The 20,454-nt window shown below is 32.5% G+C and overlaps 2 protein-coding genes across 5 annotated transcripts in view; one reads left to right on the top strand and one right to left on the bottom strand.

The window, feature by feature from the left end:
• Positions 1-4,621, top strand: part of LOC126855034 (uncharacterized) — a 31,586-nt gene extending 26,965 nt beyond the window's left edge. For all 3 annotated transcript variants that reach the window (XM_050602340.1, XM_050602338.1, XM_050602339.1), the window contains 4 exons: positions 9-524; positions 673-785; positions 874-1,081; positions 1,164-4,621. In XM_050602340.1, the coding sequence (XP_050458297.1) occupies positions 9-524; positions 673-785; positions 874-1,081; positions 1,164-1,728 (1,402 nt within the window). In that variant the 3' untranslated portion in view covers positions 1,729-4,621. The remainder of the gene's footprint in view (positions 1-8; positions 525-672; positions 786-873; positions 1,082-1,163) is intronic.
• LOC126855035 (structural maintenance of chromosomes protein 5) overlaps positions 1-20,454 on the bottom strand; it is a 224,132-nt gene that overhangs the window by 39,073 nt on the left and 164,605 nt on the right. The window lies entirely within an intron of this gene.

Below are 20,454 nucleotides of genomic sequence, written 5' to 3'. Positions count from 1 at the left end.
TTTTATAGATACGACGAAAAAGTGCGGCAACACGAAAAGTATATGAAGTCCCTGGGTATCGATCTGTCACAGACGGACACTTCTAGTTTAGATGTATGGGAAATTCCTCGAGATAGAGTAGTAATCAATCGAAAACTTGGAGAGGGAGCCTTCGGTACCGTTTACGGTGGCGAAGCTTTCTTCCCTGATAAGGGTTGGCTAGCCGTCGCCGTGAAGACTTTAAAGGTCGGCAGTTCGACCGATGAAAAGCTTGATTTTTTGAGCGAGGTCGAGGTCATGAAGAGATTCGAGCACAAAAATATAATCAAATTATTAGGTGTATGCATAAAGTGCGAACCTGTGTTAACCGTGATGGAATTTATGCTTTACGGCGACTTGAAGACATATCTTTTGGCCAGAAGACATTTGGTCAATGATCGGAGTTATGAAGATTCCGATGAGATCTCGAATAAAAAATTAACCGCCATGGCGTTGGATGTTGCTAGAGCGCTCAGTTATTTAGCGCAATTGAAATATGTTCACAGGTAGATGAAAAGTTTTCAAAATTATTATTAATTACTATTAATTAAGTTATCTAATATTAGCGTTGCAATTAATAATAATTATTAATTATTATTAATTGCATCGCTAATATTAGATGTCATAATTATTACATTTTTTTTTTTTTTTCAGAGATGTCGCCTCTCGCAATTGTCTGATAAATGCCCAGCGAGTGGTGAAACTCGGAGATTTCGGCATGACGAGACCAATGTATGAAAATGATTATTATAAATTTAATCGAAAGGGTAAGAGTATGACATGTTCGTTTTTACAATACTATAATTTCATAAAAGAATGTATTGGCAAATTTTTATTATTTTTATTTTTATCCAGGCATGCTACCAGTAAGATGGATGTCGCCAGAATCGCTGGCACTAGGTATCTTCACGCCAGCATCCGATGTCTGGTCTTACGGAGTAATGCTCTACGAGATTGTTACATTTGGCAGTTTCCCTTTTCAAGGGATGAGCAACAATGAAGTACTCTCGCATGTGAAAGCTGGTAACTGTCTCACCGTGCCGAAAAAAGTGAAAATGCAGCTGTAAGTGATTATAACGACGCTCAATGATTGTAGCATCTTGTTTAGCGCCATTCTGCTATATTCTGTATTTCTATACTTATAGCGAGAGTTTAATGTATTCCTGTTGGAATGTGGACCACACGAAGAGACCATCAGCGCCGGAGATTGTTGATTTTCTGGCGACAAATCCTCGCATCATCTCGCCGTGCCTGGATGTACCTCTGTCGAGTGTGCAGCTGGAGCACACCGCGCAGCTTGACATACAATTATCAGAGAACAACCGAAAGTTCTCCCTTTCGTGGCCATCGCAGCGTTCAGCTCCGCAAATTCAAGAATCAAAATCCCCGAACTCGCCAACGCCGCTTCTACTGGACTTGAACGGCCAGGATGATGAGCAAAATTTAGATTCTCTACTAATCGGCATATCCTGCGAACAAGACAGTTCCAGCCCTTTGCTGGATTCCACGAGAGCCTCGATTTTAAAGCAAATGTGGCTCCAAGAGAATTCCAATGACAACCAAGCTCACAGGTACGTCAATCTTCAGCCAGATATGCTAAAAATAGCTTGCGAGTCTGGCAGGAATGGTAGCGCTGGAAACATCCAAATGGAGGAAAGAACGTCCATGCTGTCCGAAAAGAAAAGCACCGACAACGTATCAGTGCTCTGATATAAGTAAATGATTTTATGAAGAAATTGAAACCTAGTCAGATGCCTCGAAGTATGCGGTGTTCTATTAAAGAGAAATAACAAGTTCAATATCAGAATCCAGGATACATGATGAATGTCCTGGAATAAAGCAAGAGAATTGACATGAATGAGTTTAAAACATTTGCTTCAGCGAATGTAATCGCTTAAGTCATACGAAAAGGTTTTTTTTTTTTAACAAAACCAGAGAAAATTAGCCCTCCGCGGCTGATACAGCATTTTAATTAACTAATTAAATATTCTCTGAATTTTTTCAACATGGAGAAACTATATTGGGCTAAATGGTTATAATAGCAATGAAAACGTTGATTCTCAGAAAAGAATTCCTAGTGCGTTTGGAGATATGATATCTCGAAATATGCGTACTCGTATAGCGAAACTCTGTCTCGAATAAATTAAAACTCGTAGGAGATAATGAGGCCTGATTGAAATACTAGTCGACATTCAATTATTTTAATAATAAGATTTTTCCAATATGTGTGTCTTTATGTCTCTTTAAGTAGCACGTTTAAATTATAGCTCATATGTTTATATTCAGACATGCATATATATATATATATATATATATATATATATATATATATATATATATATATAGACATACATATATTTTAAATAATTTTAGCAACTCAAAATAAAAACAAAAAATGAGCATGGCTAATAAAAAAGTAATTCTGAATTACTGAACATGAATATTGGCAAAAAAAAAAAAATGAGAAAGTATCGATCTTTTTGGAAATACTATAAAACATATACAAAAAAATCGAGACAGCTAGCTATCGATGGCGAAACTAATTTACCGGATCCAGTTTGAGACTGACTTCCATTGCGAAATTTAATCGCATCATCTGACCGGTCGTAGACATAGATGACATTATTCATTATCGCAGGCAAATAACTAAAAAGGTACAAAAGAGAAGAATCACTTCTCGTAAATGTGTTTTTCGCGAAATCGAAGAGACGATCGACGTCAATGCATCCTTCATCCAGCAGTTCTGTCGCCTTCTGCTCAATGCATCTTTAAGACTGATTCTCGAGATGCAAGGGACGCATCGTATCGTTCTTTATCCTTTGTTTTCTTTTATTTCTTGTCGAATAATAATTTGTTCGAAAAGAAGCTAGCGCATTTGATTAAATAAGATTCGGTATTTTGCGAATGACGACGTTCGCGTAACCATGACATTTTTTTCTCGCTTGTTACACTTAAAAGATCAGTGAACAATTCTTCCCTGCTTCTTAATATCCCCTTGCAAATGCGACTACACGTTTGTTGCACGTTCGATCACGTTCTCGTCAACACATCACGGATTAATTAATATTGTAAGATTAATCACCAATTGACTGTGTACTCGATTGACAGATGCAATTATTTATTGATATATAACGAGTGGATTTCTTGCAAAAGATTTTTATACGGAATATGTTTCTCATTAAGGGTCCACTTAATAGCATTCTTGTATAAAATAGTGTTACCAGATGACAGATGGAACATCATGTTTTGTATAAATAAATTCACATAATATATTTAACTCTTTCCAGTATCTATCGACAGTTCCTTCAGAATTGTTTCTCTTTATGTTCCTGCATTCTCGAATGAATGATAAAACATCGAAATGTGTACATAAAATATATATGAGCCTCTTATTTCAAAAGTGACGATGATAAAAAATTTTTCGAGTCTAGACTCGCATACCGCTTTCGAAATAAGTGACTTGTGTGTAAAAAATAAACGTACATTCGTTAAATAACAAGTGCAAACAATCATGCAACCAGTTACTACACTTGAGTATAATTTAAAGAATTATTATCATAGGATTATAAAACACACTGGAAAGGGTTAATTTTCAGCGTCCGCTGTTTATTATGACTGAATAGCTATACAATTAATAGAATTCACCGAAAATGTTCATATAGAGCATCAAAGACTCTGATAGAAAAGTATTTTTAATTCTCGATTCCAATTCATAACTGTTTGCGCACATTCGTCAACGTTGCGAGAAACATGTCTTTAATTATATTATATTGTATGTAACGCGCAATATTATATTACGTTCTTTGCATCATGAAAGGCAGTATAGATGATATTCATTCAAGCATCACTATCCGACAATCTTTTTAAGACTTATTTTATTATAGTTATAATTTTTTAATACGTATATTTGTAGAAGCTCAAATAAAAAGATAGACAAAAAAAACCTATGTACAGATAAAAAAATAAAAATATATATAAAGAGTATAAAATATTTATAAAATAATGCAGGATGAGTTAAAAAAGTAAGAAAATAATATTTATTTTATTTAAATTTTTTATACTTATAAAAATATAGTGGCTTTTTTCAAATGTAAATCGCTCGAATTCATAACAACATTTATGTACAACTATATACGTATATACCATAAAAATATAGAGATATTGTACGCCAGTATCGCGTACATATATACATCACAATGATTAGAAAATTAGTCCTTATTTTATTGCGCGCAGAGATAAACTTTTTTTTATTATTCATCTGATCGAAGAATAATATTCGCGATGTATTGCGATCGAATATATATTCCTTTGACAGATATAAATTGTAGGCTCTTGTAAAAAAAAAATTTTACATATATTTGTATGTGTACATACCGCGGCATATTATTAATAAGTCCTTCCTAATAGTTAACTATATAAAAATAATGCGATTACTCCTAGAGCACGCATACAACCCTTGATTTTACTCGCTACCAATTATACCAGTGTTATTTATTGTCAAATTACATATATTGTAATTAAGCCCATGCGAATGGTATTCGCAGCATATGTTCCTTGAGCGCATGCTTATTGTGCCTTTTGGAATTAAATAATGATAAACATATGTCTGTTTTGCTTATTATTTATACACAACCTCATATTTCTATATGTAATAAAAATAAATACAATGCCATTATTGTGCATTGTATTTATTTCAGGTTTGTTTCGTAATATAATTATTGTTCTATAATTGTTTATAAGGGATTATTGAAATGTTTTATAATTTTAGAATTATAAATATAAAATAAATATATATGAAAGAGAATTAAAAAATTTATAAAAAATAATTATATATCTTAAAAAATCCAACATGTACAGGTATATATGTATATTATATTTTACTCCTTTTATATGGCAACGCAGACATCTTGTCTGTAACATATGGGATAGCTTCCAGGCTAACAGGTTTAAAAATCCACCAGAACAGTACAATTAATTTAGTTATAAAATATAATGTTAAAAGCAAAGCAATTTCTTTGACAAATTATGCCATTAATAAAACCATGTTAAAATGAAAGAAAAGCAATTTATCTATTCCTTTTTCTATCGAAATAGTTTTCGAAATATCATCAGCAGCTAAATATATAAATGACTTTAACGATTATCTTAGTACCTTTACATTTATGTTTCTGCCGACAGTTTGCGCCACTATGAACTATTGTACTGATTCTTCAATACATTATTTTGTATGAATTATACATAAAAAATATTTATAAAAAAATCAACCCCTTTTTTAATCCAATAGAATAATTAAAAATTTAAATAAATGTTAAATATTTTTGGAGTAAAAGTTTATATACATGTCTTTTAAATTGTTAATCAAATATTAACGTGTAATTTTTAAATAATTATATTGCGATACTATTGTTTTTATTCCCTTGGATATTCGCACATCACTTCCCGTAATTCATAATTTGCGCTGTATATAATATGCGCCAGGTATTTCAGAGATCCTCTTGGGCGCTAATATCTTCATTCTCGGCCGTTTATTTAGTGGTAGGCTAAAAAAGAAAAAAAAGAAAAAATTACGACATCCAAGAAAATTCTCTGCTGCGATGTACACTGTAAGTCTTCTCGAGTGACAACACATATATGCGGGTATTCGCGAAATATTGTAGATATTCGCGATAATAACGGCAATTCTGTATCTCAATGTGTCTTTGCCACGCGGCTACCTACACAGGTATCTTTACGATGTAAATGTATCCGCTCTAAATGATCAAAAGTCGTTCGACCGGTCCATTGTTTACGCGCGCATGTACCGCCGGCCCCAGCTTTTCTCCTAGCTTAACTTTTCTAAATCGAGATAGATGAAGATAACATCGTACGCCGGCGAACAGAGGCTGCGGGAGGTCCGCCCGTTCTTTCGTAACAGGTCTTATAGTGTATTCCTACCTGTTCCGACTGTTCTCAGGAGCCAAGTCATTATAATGTTAAATGATTCGACAGAGGCTCGCGTTAACGTGTCGATGCTCGCATCAACGAGCGCCTTTTTTCGATGAGCACGATTATTACATGATTTAGAAACTGGTGGGCTGCTATAAAGCTACAATATAATTATATCTTTTTAAGTGCAAATTCAAGGCTTTGATGATTGAGTTAAATTGTGGAAATTTGAAAAAGACATATTTCAATAAGCTCTTTATATCACTTTTCTCCAAGAAAAAATTCTTTTAAGATTATTGCATTACAAATATATAAATAAGATTAAACTGAGTTACGTGTTGCTTTTTGATCGAGAATGAGATATATAAAGCAAAACATAGGTCTTAATTTTTCATTCTTTATCGTGAGGAAATTTTTGATGTCCTTGGCGATCGTGAAATGATAATTTGTTTTGTGAACTGGTTTTTATGAAGGCACGCAACTGCTTGCAAAATTATATTTGGTAGCAGATATCCGATAAGAATTAAATAATGGCCAGTCCATAGCCAGCGAAAGCTTGTACTGGTAACGAAGCGAGAAATTCCAAAGTATTCCCACATATTTATTTCTTATTTAATATTTACATACAGGTATTTGTCGGCAATAAATTTATTTAATTTTAAGTATTTAAATAATTTTATACATATATTCATAAGTTTAATTTAATATATTAAAAAAAAAAATTAATATTATTTTTAAAATATACTAATATTTTTTCGCTATATATAATAAATTTATTTCCGACAAATACGTATTTGTAAATATTAAATAAAAAATAAACAAGAATGTTTTGGAAATTCTTGCTTCATTATGAATAAGGTTTTGCTAGCTCCAGCCTAGCCATTATTTAATTTTTATTGGATATCTGTTATCAGATATAATTCTGCACAAATATAATTAAAATATTATTTTTTAAGGTATATTAATATTCTCTCACTGTGTGACATAATACTGTGTATTATTTTTACGAGTATAATTGAACATTATAATAAAATATGTAATTTTAATAGTGTGTCTATAGTACAGAGATAAGGAAAATTTTCAACCAATATAATTTATTTAATATAGAATAAATATAGAATTAATATTATATATAACTGAAAAACCTCTACAACCGGAAAGTAGATTTGCGGTTGTGTTGTCATGTTCGCTGCTATAAGCAATGAAGATTATTAATTCTCCGCAATATGCACGTGACGTAACTCGATCGTAACGCATGTTGTCTAGTGTCTAACAGGTCCTAACACAGTATTACAGCACGTGACCATTGTGTCACGATCAACAGTTTCTGATTGCGGTCTGGCTTGGCGATAATCTCTTCATTCGATGACATTTTGCTGTCAGCAAATCCTTTGGATTTCGTCTTCCGATTAATTAATTAATATATTGAATCTATTGCCTTGGCTTATCTTTTTCCAATTTAATCTCATCTGAATATACATAATTATTTTCGAATACAACATATATTTCTAACGACATTAGAAGATAGAATATTATTTGTAAAATAGTTTACAAAAACTTCTTCAAGAAAAGTTTATTTAAGAATTTTATATTTTTTGTATGCGTATTTTATATTTTTCGTATATAATTTTCGTACGCAAAAATTTTTTCCTCGTCTCTCTTAAATAAATTTAAAAAAAATAAAAAAATAAATTTTCTGAAATGAAAAAAAATAAATTTTCTGAAATGAAAATTCCCAAAGGGATAAAAAAATATGAACATTAATTTTTACTTAAAATATATGTATAAATGCTTCTCTAGATATAATTATTACGTTTATTATTAGCATGGAAAATAAATGAGAGGACATGAAATGACCGGAAAATGATAAAGAGATATTAATATATGTATTTAAAACTTAACACATATCATCGAGTATCATTGATCTCCCTCTTTCCATACCAAAAGAGAAAATCGACGCGTTGACTTGCACGTAACGCATTTTTATGTAAGTATGTGCGAACATTCATCCGGTTATCCGATTGTTCTCCACAGAGCTAATCAGAAGTTTCTCGAAAGTTATGCGACCGTTATGACAATAAAATTCTAGGGAGAGAAAAGATATTTATATCCACATATTTTAATCGATTACATATGATTATGACAGAGAGATAAATAAATGATTATTCGAATATAACAAATAAATTTACTCACACACTAACAAATGTTTGTAAGCATCGGCAGCATTATTATATTGTCAGTCATCTCGCTTTGGCAACACGTAGATTCAGATCAATCACAAGAACACATCTAGTCACGATTTGACGTAAACAGTTAACAATAGAAATATGTAACGGAAAAAATAATCGCTCGCAACTTGTACGACATTCCCGATCACTCCCGATACTCGGCAGGACTAGCTTTTGGCGGGAGAAATGCGCGCGAAACGCCGACGATTGTGACATCTCTTGACTTACACTAAATTCAAAGTATTTATATGATTGACTTCTCACTTTCCCGATAATTCCTCTAGCGGTCACGCAGCGCTGATAGCGCTATGAGCTCTTTGTTTTTTTATCGACGTAGTTACTTATCGACTTATCCTGATCCAATTTATTTATATTGCAAATTGCAATCGTGCATAACCAGATAAATTTGCATCAATGTAAATTTCTCATATATGCATACATTTCAGTCGATGATTGTGATAGAGAGATAAATAAATGATCAAAGAAAGCAAATTTACTCACCTGTTAATAAATGTTTGTAAACATTGAGAGCATCGTCGTTTGTTAATCGACTCTGTAAATTCAAATCAATGACAAAAATACATCTAATTACGATTTGGCATAACGTTAACGATACGGATACGTAAGAAGAAAAATGATCGCCCGCGACATTATGACACTCTCGATATTGACAGGACCAGTTTTTGGCGGGAAAAATGCACGCGAAACAATTTCCGCGACAATTGTGGTATCCCTAAACTAACATCAAATCCAAAGTGACTATATGACTATATGATTGGCTTCATCTTGCCCGACCATTCGATTCGGCATTTACGATACTTTATTCTCGCGACACAATATTTATTTTCGATCTGTGGAAGGCGCGTGTATAAGATACGAAACAATAACTCAGTGCGCTCTCCATCAAGATGCGACACGTCTTCTTTTTTATATGTAATTACACAGGCGAATGTACACTGCGCATCAATGATTCGTTCGCTAAGTAAGGATGGTACACCAATAGGATAAAAAAGTACATCCATGGCCCCATTGGTGTACTTCCAGTTAGGGCTATCACACACAAATTGACAAGATGCATAAGTTCATGTCTTCTATTGGCAGAGACAATGCAATGACGTCATTACGTGCATTGTCTCAGCCAATAAAAAACATGATGCGAATTGGATTAACCCGTCTATCCGAAAACGCTATTATTATGTCCCCTCTATGTTTATTTTTCGTTTTATTGCATCACTTATTTGATCGGGTCGGCGGTTGGTATCCCCCTTTTTCGAGAAGACCACCGTGATGTAAGTACGCGCGCTTTCTCAGGATAGAATTGTAGACGCAAAAAGGTATATTGAACGATCGACGTAGTACTTAGTATTCGCGATCTCGTTCAAATAGGCTTGCGATTATTAAATTTCGTTTATTTCGTGAGGTAGTCCGCGATGAAAAGGGATGGGAAGGCGAAGATTGCGCGACGCGTCGGATTACACGAAGCCGTCCGCCATGATTTTCATTGTAATTGCGTACGCGAATATGTCGGAATATTGCGAAAATATCGAAACATTCTTGTTCGCGCATCATTCGTATCGAGAATTCCACAATTCGAAGTGACGAGAAGTCGTATCGCGTTAATTAGTCGCTCTTAATTCTCTTCGATTCTGTGTGGTATCTGTGCGACTGAGTGTTTGGAATGCATTCGAAAATGGAGATCATTGTCTCGCGTTTTTTTCTACCTCGCTCAAAGTACATCACGCGAGTGAGAATGGTAATGATTGAATAATTTTAAATTATATGCTAATATACGACGATAATTAGGCATTTTTTGATGAATCTCGGGCTCGCGGCTAGTATATTTCGTTCGTGAGGTAGTTGCGATGGGAAAAGCGAGAGAGAGAGAGGGGGGGGGAGGGGAGGTTACGAAGGCGTCGGTATGAAGTTGTCTGCGATCCGCCATTTAGACGCGAAGCATACGCGAATGTCGTCGGAAATATCGCGAAAATGATAAAGCATCGCGTTCGTTTTCCCTCGGCCGCTCAAAATGCATCATGCATCGAAAGTGTCAGTCTTTTGACTCGAGTTCGTAATTCGCAGCTTCTGGATTAATAACGGATTTGCGATCGGAAATCGGAATATGTCGCGATGTGTTTCGCGAGGGGTCCGCGAGGCGCCGTTAACTTTCCTTCGGCCGCCATAATTACGGGTAGCAGTCGCGAGGTATGTGTGCATAACGAGAGTTCGAGAAAATGATGGAACATGGCGTTTTAATGACTCGTCCGGGTGTTATATTCGCGTGTATCGGGAAGGCCGTATAATCGGAAGTGATGAATAATCATCGAATCGCGTCAGTAGTCGCGTTCTCTCGATTCGCGAAATATGTGCGACCGAGTATTCGCAAGTCGTTAAGTTACGCTTCGACAATGGATATATCGTTGCATCGTATTTTCAAAGTGCATCGCGCGATCGAGAATCAGACTTTCAAACGGATTTTCGGGTTAAACAAGGTACGATTAAATTTGTTATCTTTTAATAATGGATATTGGTTCCGCGGGCGCCATCTCGCAATGTATTTCGCGAGGGGTTATTGTCAAGGCGTTCCGCGAGAGGACCGCGTTGGGTCCGCGAAGGGCCCGCGAGATGTCATTAGGAAGTTACCCTCGGCCGCCATGATTTTGGTAGCAGTGGTGACACGTGCATAATTACGGGATGAGTGCCGCGAAAATGGCGGAACACGGTGTTCTTTTGCGTTTTATTCACTCGTCGGGCGTATCATTTCCGTACATATCGGGAGGATTGCGTGACGAATAATCGAATCGCGTAATATGTGTGTGACTGAGTATTCGCGAGTCATTTAGCTACGCTTCGACAATGGATACATCGTTGCATCGCATTTTCTCTTAAAACTCATCGCGATCGAGAATCAGAAGTGTCGAATGGATTAAGCGAGGTACGATAAATTAGCTGCCTTTTAATATCTATTGGTCCTGCGGCTGCCATATTTCGCAAGGAGTTATTATCAAGGTATCCTGCGAGAGGACCTCAAGATATTATTAAAGTTGCCTTTGGTCGCCATGATTTTGGTAGCAATGGTGACGCGTGCATAATTACGAAAGAATGCTGCGAAAATGGCGGAACATGGCGTTCTTTCGCGTTTTATTCATTCGTTGGGTATATTGTTTTAAAAATTTTTTAAATAATTAATTTTTTTATTTTTCTTTAGTAGTGAATAACTATAATTTATCTATTAAATATATAAAATTTAAATGAATTTGAAAATAATAATAAATTTATTTTTCATTTTTGACTCTTCGAGTAGGCTCAATTTTTCTTTAAATTGATTAAGAATTAAAATATATAATTATTTTTTTTATATTTTTATGTCAATTATAATTAATCTCATATCGATATATTATAATATGAAATTTATTAATAAATTTTCTATTTAAAGAATTTAAAATTTTAATTAACTATTCACATTGAAATTAATTATTTTTTTAATATTTTTTTCATTAATTACTATTTTCAAAACTTATGTTGCAAATAGCTACAATATCGATTATTTACTTATTTATTTACAGATACTGGCTGACACTTAATAAATATTGGATTTAATAAGTATTGGACACATTTAATATGTCTGGACACTTAATAACTATTGAGGAAAATTGATAAAATTGGCAAAACTTTGGCAGCGGTGAGTACTATATAAAGTTTTCCTTTTATTAAAAATTAAGTTTTGATTATTGACTTTAAAAATTGATTAAAATCATTTTTATTAAATACTTAATTTTAATTAATAAATCTCAAATTTTATTTAACATTAAATGATTGAATTAGTTTTGATTTTTTAAATCAATTATAATAGTTTAACATATATTTTTAACATCAAGAATTAGTTTAAATAAATAACATTAAATTGTTTATTTAAAAATATTTTTTTTTCTAATTATAAAATATTTCTTATTGCACATATAATATCTATAATATGAATATTAACTTTAATTTCATATATAACTACTCTCTTCGTTATTTTAAAAATAATTATTTTTTTATTTGTCTTTATTATTAAATAAACAGAATCTACCTATCAAATATATAAAATTTAAATGAATTTGAAAATGATAATAAATTAATTTTCTATTTTTGACTCATCAACTAGACTTAATTTTTCTTGAAATTGATTAAGAATTATAATTATTTTTTTTTATATTTTTATATCAATTTGAATTAATTTTTTATTTAAAGAATTTTAAATTTCAATAATTTATTTATATTTAAATTAATTATTTTTACTTCTTTTATTAATTATTATTATTTTTAAAACTTATGTTGCAAATAGCTACAACATCGATTATTTATTTACTTATTTACTTACAGATACACTGGCTGACACTTAATAAGTATTGGACACACAAAATAAGTCTAGACATTTAATAACTATTGAGGAAAATTAATGGAATTTGCAGAACTTTGGCAGCGGTGAGTGCATAAAGTTTTCTTTTTATTAAAAATAATTTTGTTATTAACTTTAAAAATTGATTATTGACTTTAAAAATTGATTAAAATCATTTTTTAATTAAAAACTTAATTTTATTTTAAAAAATCTTAAATTTTATTTAACATTAAATAAATAGTGAGTTTTGATTTTTTAAATCAATTATAATAGTTTAACACTTATTCTTAATGTAAAGAATTAAATAAATAACATTAAATTATTTATTTAAAAATATTTTTCTTTTAATTATAAAATATTTTTTTATTTCACATATACCTGTAATATAAATATTAACTTTTTTTAGTTTCATATAACTACTCTCTTCATTATTTAAAAAATAATTATTTTTTTTATCTTTCATTATTAAATAACCATAATTTACTTATCAAATATATAAAATTTAAATGAATGTTAAAATGAATGAAATTTGAAAATAATAAATTAATTTTTTATTTTTGACTCTTCAACTAGGATTAATTTTTCTTTAAATTGATTAAAAATTATAATTATTTTTTTTATATTCTTATATCAATTCTAATTAATCCCATCTTGTTATTTTAATATGAAATTTAATATTAAATGCAAAATTAATAAATTTTCTATTTAAAGAATTTAAAATTTTAAACTATTTATATTCAAATTTAATTTTTATGGCTTTTTATTAATTATTATTATTTTTAAAATTTATGTTGCAAATAACTACAACAGCGATTATTTATTTATTTATTCACTTACAGATACTGGCTGATTATAAAGGCATTTGGACAATTAATAAGTATTGAGGAAAATTGCAGAACTTGGCAAACTTCGGTAGCGGTGAGTGCTAAATATTATTATTTTCAAAACTTATGTTGCAAATAGCAACAACAGCATAATTAGGAGCAAAAATTATAAATATAAAATATTTATATCTCTCTTTTCTAAGAAAATAGAGGGCCAACTTCACAGAGGTCAAACATTTTCAAACTCGAATGATTCGAACAATTTAAAACTTGAAATAATCCAAATGCTGCATAAGTTTTGATCTGGAGAGTTTCCAGTATTTATTAACGTAGTGATTTTTACGCATAAAATGTAAAGCGTACCGAGTTCGTTTATGCGGAATATTTTTCGTGTTATAAAATATTTAATACTTCTCGAAATGTCTTTATTATTATAAATTATTTTTTAATATTTTGTGTACATACTGCGGCATCTATTTCATTCGTGTAGAACAATTTCGCATAGAAACTCTATCGGGTGTCAGGGTAAAACTGATTATGAGTTTATTGAACAATTTATATTACTGACTAACAGATAATATAACGAACAGAATTGACGTGTGCTTATAACCGCTATTCCTCTATAGTTGTAAATATCTTTCGTTTTTATATATATATATATATATATATATATATATATATATGTATATATATATATCGTAATATATGTAATCCATCCCTGCTTCCATATGATTGGTGTCCGTTCATTAGGATATCTTATTAAAATTTCAGTCAGTATTTTGTATAATTTTTTTGATCCATGTTTAATTAGTTCTGCTGGATTCCTTCTGAATTCTGGTTTTCTAATCATCTTGCTGCTTTTCAATTTTTAAATCTTAAGAAGAGCTTGGTTTTTTATTAAAAATTATTTCTAAAACGTATTTTCGTCTCGAGAGTAGATTTCGTAAGTCTTGTGCATTTTTTTCCCCAAATAATATATCCATCTACGTGAATTGCTAAAAGTGCAAAATTTTCTTGTTTCTTGAAAACTTCGCGAAGCTTGTTTGGAACCATATAATGTTTTCTTAAACTAACATTTTTTTTTTTTTTTTTTTTCCATATTTGCAAAAATAAATAATTTTTCTTTTAATTATCATCCGATTATTTAATTCCATATGTTTGAAATATAAAAAAACTTTTATTACGTTGCGATTAATAAATCACTTTTAATTTTTTATCATAAATCTAAGTTTTTTTGGCAGAAGAAAGTTTCCAAAAATATCCTCAGCTGAGAAGAAACCGAGGAGGGATTTTTACTCACTAAAACCCCCGCAGTAATTAAAACTGGGAATTTTGGCGAATGCAATGCAATGTTCTTTTCCTCCCTTATCATTGATATAAATAGAAAAATTTTTGCAACGAATGATTATTAAAATATTTTTTATAAATAATGTTTAATGTCTCTTTCTAAATTGAAGTTATATTTTTTTAAAGTCTCGAATATTTTTCAATGTAGCGTTGTGACAAGTCGAGAATGTCGAATCCAAAGAGGGACGATCGTTTCGATCTACTCATTGGATTACGTGGTCGCAATTCTCGGCCGTTTTTAACCGATATCAATCGATTTCGCAATCTAGTGTTTGTCGCGATATCGTTCTCCAAATACATGTTTTGTGTTGTTCACTTGTCTGTGATAAATATTTCATTCAACATCTAAAAATATCGAGAAAAGCATCAAGGCATTGCTTTGACGAATTAAGGTAGAAATGATCTCTCTTTACGATTTTCATATCGAGATTGCGTTCGGCTTCGTTTTGTTGACAATCGTATTTCTGACATTTCAAAAATGTTGTTATGCGTGATGAGATGGGAGTACTGAATTTTTAGCAATGAACGATCGTCTTGGTCTAACCAATAGATTATACGATTGCGTATTTTGATTATTTTAACCGGCATCTATCGCTTCGATGCGAGTGTTTGTCGTGAGACGTCATTCTCCAAACACGTGTTCCGCGCGCGCAATCTGTCAAATGTGAGAAGTCTGCCAATGTGCAAATAACGGGTCGGGAGTGTCGAATCTAACGACGGACAATCGCTCGATCTTCCCATTGGATTACGTGTGCGTGGCTACCGCGGTTATTTCTATTCGATGTCCGTCGCTTCGCGATTCGAGTTTGAGTGTTTGTCGCGAGACGTCATTCTCCAAACACGTGTTTCGCGCAGTTTGTGTCAAAGTAGTGAGTGACGGCTCGCGATTGTCGAATCTAGCGATGGACAATCTCTCGATTTTCTTATTAGATTACGCGTTTGCGTCTACCGCGGTTATTTGCGTTCAGCGATCGTCGCTTCGCGCGTTAGTGTTTGCCGTGAGACGTTATTCTCCAAACACGTATTTCGCGCATCTGTGATAAGTGTGGTATCTGTGAAATATGGCCTTTGAAAATACCGCGAGTGATAGATCGCGAGTGCCGAATTTAGCGATGGACAATCGCTCGAGCTTTCCCACTGGATTACGCGTACGTGTCTACCGCGATCATCAGCATTCGGAGTCCATCGCTTCGCGCGTATCAGTGTTTGTCGCGAGACGCCGTTCTCCAAACACGAATTTCGCGCAATCTGTGATGTGTTATATCTATGAAATATGGCCTCTAAAAATATCGCGAGTGAAAATATCGTGAGTGCCGAATCTAGCGATGGATGACCGCTCGAGCTTCCCATTGGATTACGCGTACGTGTCTACCGCGATCATCTGCATTCGAAATCCATCGCTTCGCGCGTATCAGTGTTTGTCGCGAGACGCCGTTCTCCAAACACAAATTCGCGCAATCTGTGATGTGTGAAATATGGCCTCTGAAAATATCGCGAGTGACGGGTCGTGGGTGCTGAATCTAACAATGGATGACCGCCCGATCTTCCCACTGGATTACGCGTACGTGTCTACCGCGATTATTTGTGTTCGAAGTCCATTGCTTCGCGCGTATCAGTGTTTGTCGCGAGACGTCATTCTCCAAACACGTGTTCCGCGCGCGCAATCTGTCAAATGTGAGAAGTCTGTGAGAAGTCTGCCTGCCAATGTGCAAATAACGGGTCGGGAGTGCCGAATCTAGCGATGGACGATCGCTCGAGCTTCCCATTGGATTACGCGTACGTGTCTACCGCGGTTATTTATATTCGGAGTCCGTCGCTTCGCGTATCGAGTGTTTGTCGTGAGACGTTATTCTCCAAACACATATTTCGCGCAGTTTGTAATGAGTATCTTTTTGCTTTTGACGAGTCGGGAGTGCCAGTTCTAAGCGATGGATGATCGTTCCAATCTATCTATCGAGATACGCTGTCGCATGTCTTGGTTATTCTTTACCGACGTTCATTTCTAAATTCGATATTTCCATCTCGTCACGCACGACGCATTTTTTGTATGTCAGAAATGCGGCTGTCAACAAACATCGGATGCAATCTCTACGTGAATCGTAGAGCGAGATCACTTCTATTTTGATTCGTCATAGCGGTCCTTTGACTGCACCTCTCGATGCTTTAGCAGTGTTGTTTTAGAGTGGCAGATGAAGACAGTTTCGCTATCATTATCGCGACTCTATGCAGACAGTTACTTATCTAAGGCCTGTTCTATACAAATCCCGTAACCGCAAGTATGGATGTAACTGTAAGAATTATCTAATACGAGCGTTCATAATATTTTAGCCATATTGGCTGAAATACTGTGGATCATTATTAGTTGATTCTTACAGTTACATCTATACTTACGGCTATGAGATTTGTGTAAAATAAGTTTAACTTCCTTTTCATTTGTGTTTCATGCGTTCAATTTAGGGCTGCTTGATGCTATAGAAACGTATTAAGAATGCGTTTATTAAAAAAGCAAATTTCTTTCTTTCTACGCGCTAAATAAAGTTTCTACGATAGCTTCCGTGCTTATTTCTGTTGTTGTGATGGATATTTGCCACAACTTTTATATTGATTTTTATGTTTGTAGATAATTAGTGGAGAGACGCAACATAAGAGTGTCATCCCTTAAACGATTCCGCATGTTTATTTTTATAATTTTCATTAGTCTGTATGCAAATTACAAATTTCCAATCGAAATTCTGCTTCCTTTTTATTAACTTTTGCTTAGTCATAGGATTATTAAATAACAGACTTGTAGAAAGAAAATTCAAATCTGCGAATCATCTGTCAAATTTTGACTCTAATTAGTTTATTAGTAAATCAAAATAGGAAAGTAAATCATTGAAATTCGTTTTTAATTTTGTATAATCACATAATGTAAAAAATGAGCGAAATTATTATTATCTAGTCTTCAAAAACATTTTTATTATATGCATGATAAATGTCGCGAATATTTTTCCGAATAATTTCGCTCAGTTTATACATTGTAGAAATTAAAAGCGACTTTCTAAGATTTGTCTATAATTCCTAGCTTTAATATGACAATTCGCAGATTTGGATTTTATGATTATAAGAATGAATAATCAAAAAGCAGAATTTTATTTGGAAGTTTGTGATTTAGGGACGACGATTCTCGGATATGCTGCATCTTTCCATTACAAAAGTAGAAATCAATACAAAAGCTATTACAAATACATCCATTACAACAATGGAAATAGAAGCTGTGCAAGCTGTCATAGAGATTTTATTTGATGCGCAGGAAAGAAAGAGATTAGCTTTCTTTTTTAATAAGTGCGTTGTTACGTTTTGATAGCATCAACTAGTCTTAAGTCGACCTCGTGGAGCATGAGTGGGAAAGGAGTGTTAGATGGGTAATTATTTGTATGAAATTTCGGTAGTGATAACTAACTGTCATCGTATATCACTTTTGAACAATGTTGCTTCAAATGTTAAATGAAATATTTGATTGCAGATGAGTGAATTATACGCATCATGTGTTTGCAGAAGGATCTTGCGACAAAGCACTGATTGCGCTAATCGATGGACATCGGCTGAAATCGACCGAGATTCGTGACCGCGTTATTCAATGAGCAGATCGAAACAATCGTCTTTTCTGGATTCGATACTCTCTACTCGTCACACGCGATAATATTTAAAAAATATTCGAGACTTTAAAAAAAAATATAATTTATAATATAAGGAAATATCTGTTGCGTTTTTACGGGTGTAACCAAATTAAGGACAATTTAATGTAATTATGATTTTAAATTGACTGACTCTAATTCACACTTTCGATATTACTAGTATGTTTATTAAATATTTATTGTAATCGAGTCGCTTTAATCTTGAGATTTTTTTTTAAAGCACTGATTTTTTCCTTTGTTGTCTCTGTTTATAAATATATTTATTACATTATTTAAATAATGTATATTATCATTTATTCTTGGCACACAAATTTCATGCACACTATCGGAATAATAGGAATTAAAATAATTCGAGTTGGATCTTCGCGCGAGTGAGTCTTAAAAGCGGAATCTTTCGTGATTTATTGTCGGTGAGGGAAATCTAACAAGATTTCGTCACTTTCGCGCAGCGGAACAGTGCTAGCGTGGCACTGTGGCAAAATAAATTGAAAGGCACGAAGCAACAAATAATAATTAATATTTTCATTATTGATTGTAATCAGCCGCGCCTTTTCTGTGCCGCTGATCGATAAAGAGTTAGACGATTCTCTCGTAGATACTTTTCTGCACGGTGTGATTCGATGATTTATCGTAGCCACCATTTGCCATCTATCATGTCCGATAGCGCCGATAATCGAGTGCTAGAGACTCAAGCTTCTAAAAAGCTAGAGTGTGTTAAAGGCAACATCAAGTTAAAGATATTGAATTTTTAATGATTTGAAACAATTACGATAACTTTATTATAGCGCTATAAAAAAATATTATTTTGACATCAGTTGATAAGTTTTGAGAATGAGAAAAACCAATGCGAGAACACGATATCACTTAAAAATTATTTTCATTCTTATCATAAAAACGACAAATAATGTAAAGTCATTTTTGTTTATTTTATCTCATAATTAGCGTAAAGAAACGGAAGTTGCGGTGAATTGTCTTTGAGAACCGTTTTAATGAAGCTTGAAATCAGTTGCAGGACCTATAGGATGCGTAGGTGTGGTCCTTGATGTAATGATTTCACGGATACGGTTGAATCCTGGGAAAAACGAAAATCGTTTGATTCTTCTCTTCTTTAAGAAGTCAAGTTAGTTATTATGTTTTACGTTGGCAGGAAATGAAATTGCACGATTTTAGATATCCGTATATAATTTTCATAATAAGTTTTTAAGTTTCGAGAGCTCATAATAACAGATTTATTTTTCATTTTCAACTTTTTTAAATTAGAACAAAAAATATAAAAAAAATGTTAGTGGTTAAAATTATTAACTACTTAATTATTTATTTTTTCTGAAAAACACATTTTATCTTTGGAATAAAATTTTAAAAAATTTTTTAAAATTATTTTTTAAAAAGTTTGACATGATAAAATTTTGAAAAAATTATCGCGATGTATTTTATTTCTAGAATTATAATTTTTTGATTAAAATAATTTTTTTAGAAATTCTTATAGCGCTTCAAGAATTCTATCAAAGTCTATTAGGATATAATATTATCCATAAGAAAAAAAGTAATGAAAATCTGTGATATGTGTTCAAGTCATATTTCGAAATTTATATTGAACAACAAGGAATAAACGAACACTCATCTTGTTTATTTTTGTTATGAGACGTTAAGGATGATTTATGTCACATAAGTTATGTGTCGGAGCACACGATTTATTTCACACTTATTGTTAGATTTATTTCATTGTCTCACATACATATATAAACATATCGGAAAAGATAAACATACAAAGAGAGAGAGAGAGAGAGAGAAGGAGAGTTATACATTACTTAAATTATACATTATTTAAATTATACTTTGCGTAAAAACTAAAAGTTACATTTAGAAAACAATTGATTGAAAAATAAAACGCAGTCACAATAATATAATTACTTCTTTACAAAATTTGCAGTAACTTATCTAATACTTGCGTAAAATGTCTGCTTCGTAAAAAGGTCTAAAGGTCTAAATCTCTTTACAGAGATAAATATTTTCTTAAAATAATATATATAATTAATGTCGTTTAAATTTACTGTGAC

The sequence above is a fragment of the Cataglyphis hispanica genome, chromosome 15 (genome assembly GCF_021464435.1).
Source record: "Cataglyphis hispanica isolate Lineage 1 chromosome 15, ULB_Chis1_1.0, whole genome shotgun sequence".
Taxonomy (NCBI): Eukaryota; Metazoa; Arthropoda; class Insecta; order Hymenoptera; family Formicidae; genus Cataglyphis; species Cataglyphis hispanica.
Note: the sequence above shows the minus strand (reverse complement) of the source record. Positions and strands in the feature narration are given on the sequence as shown.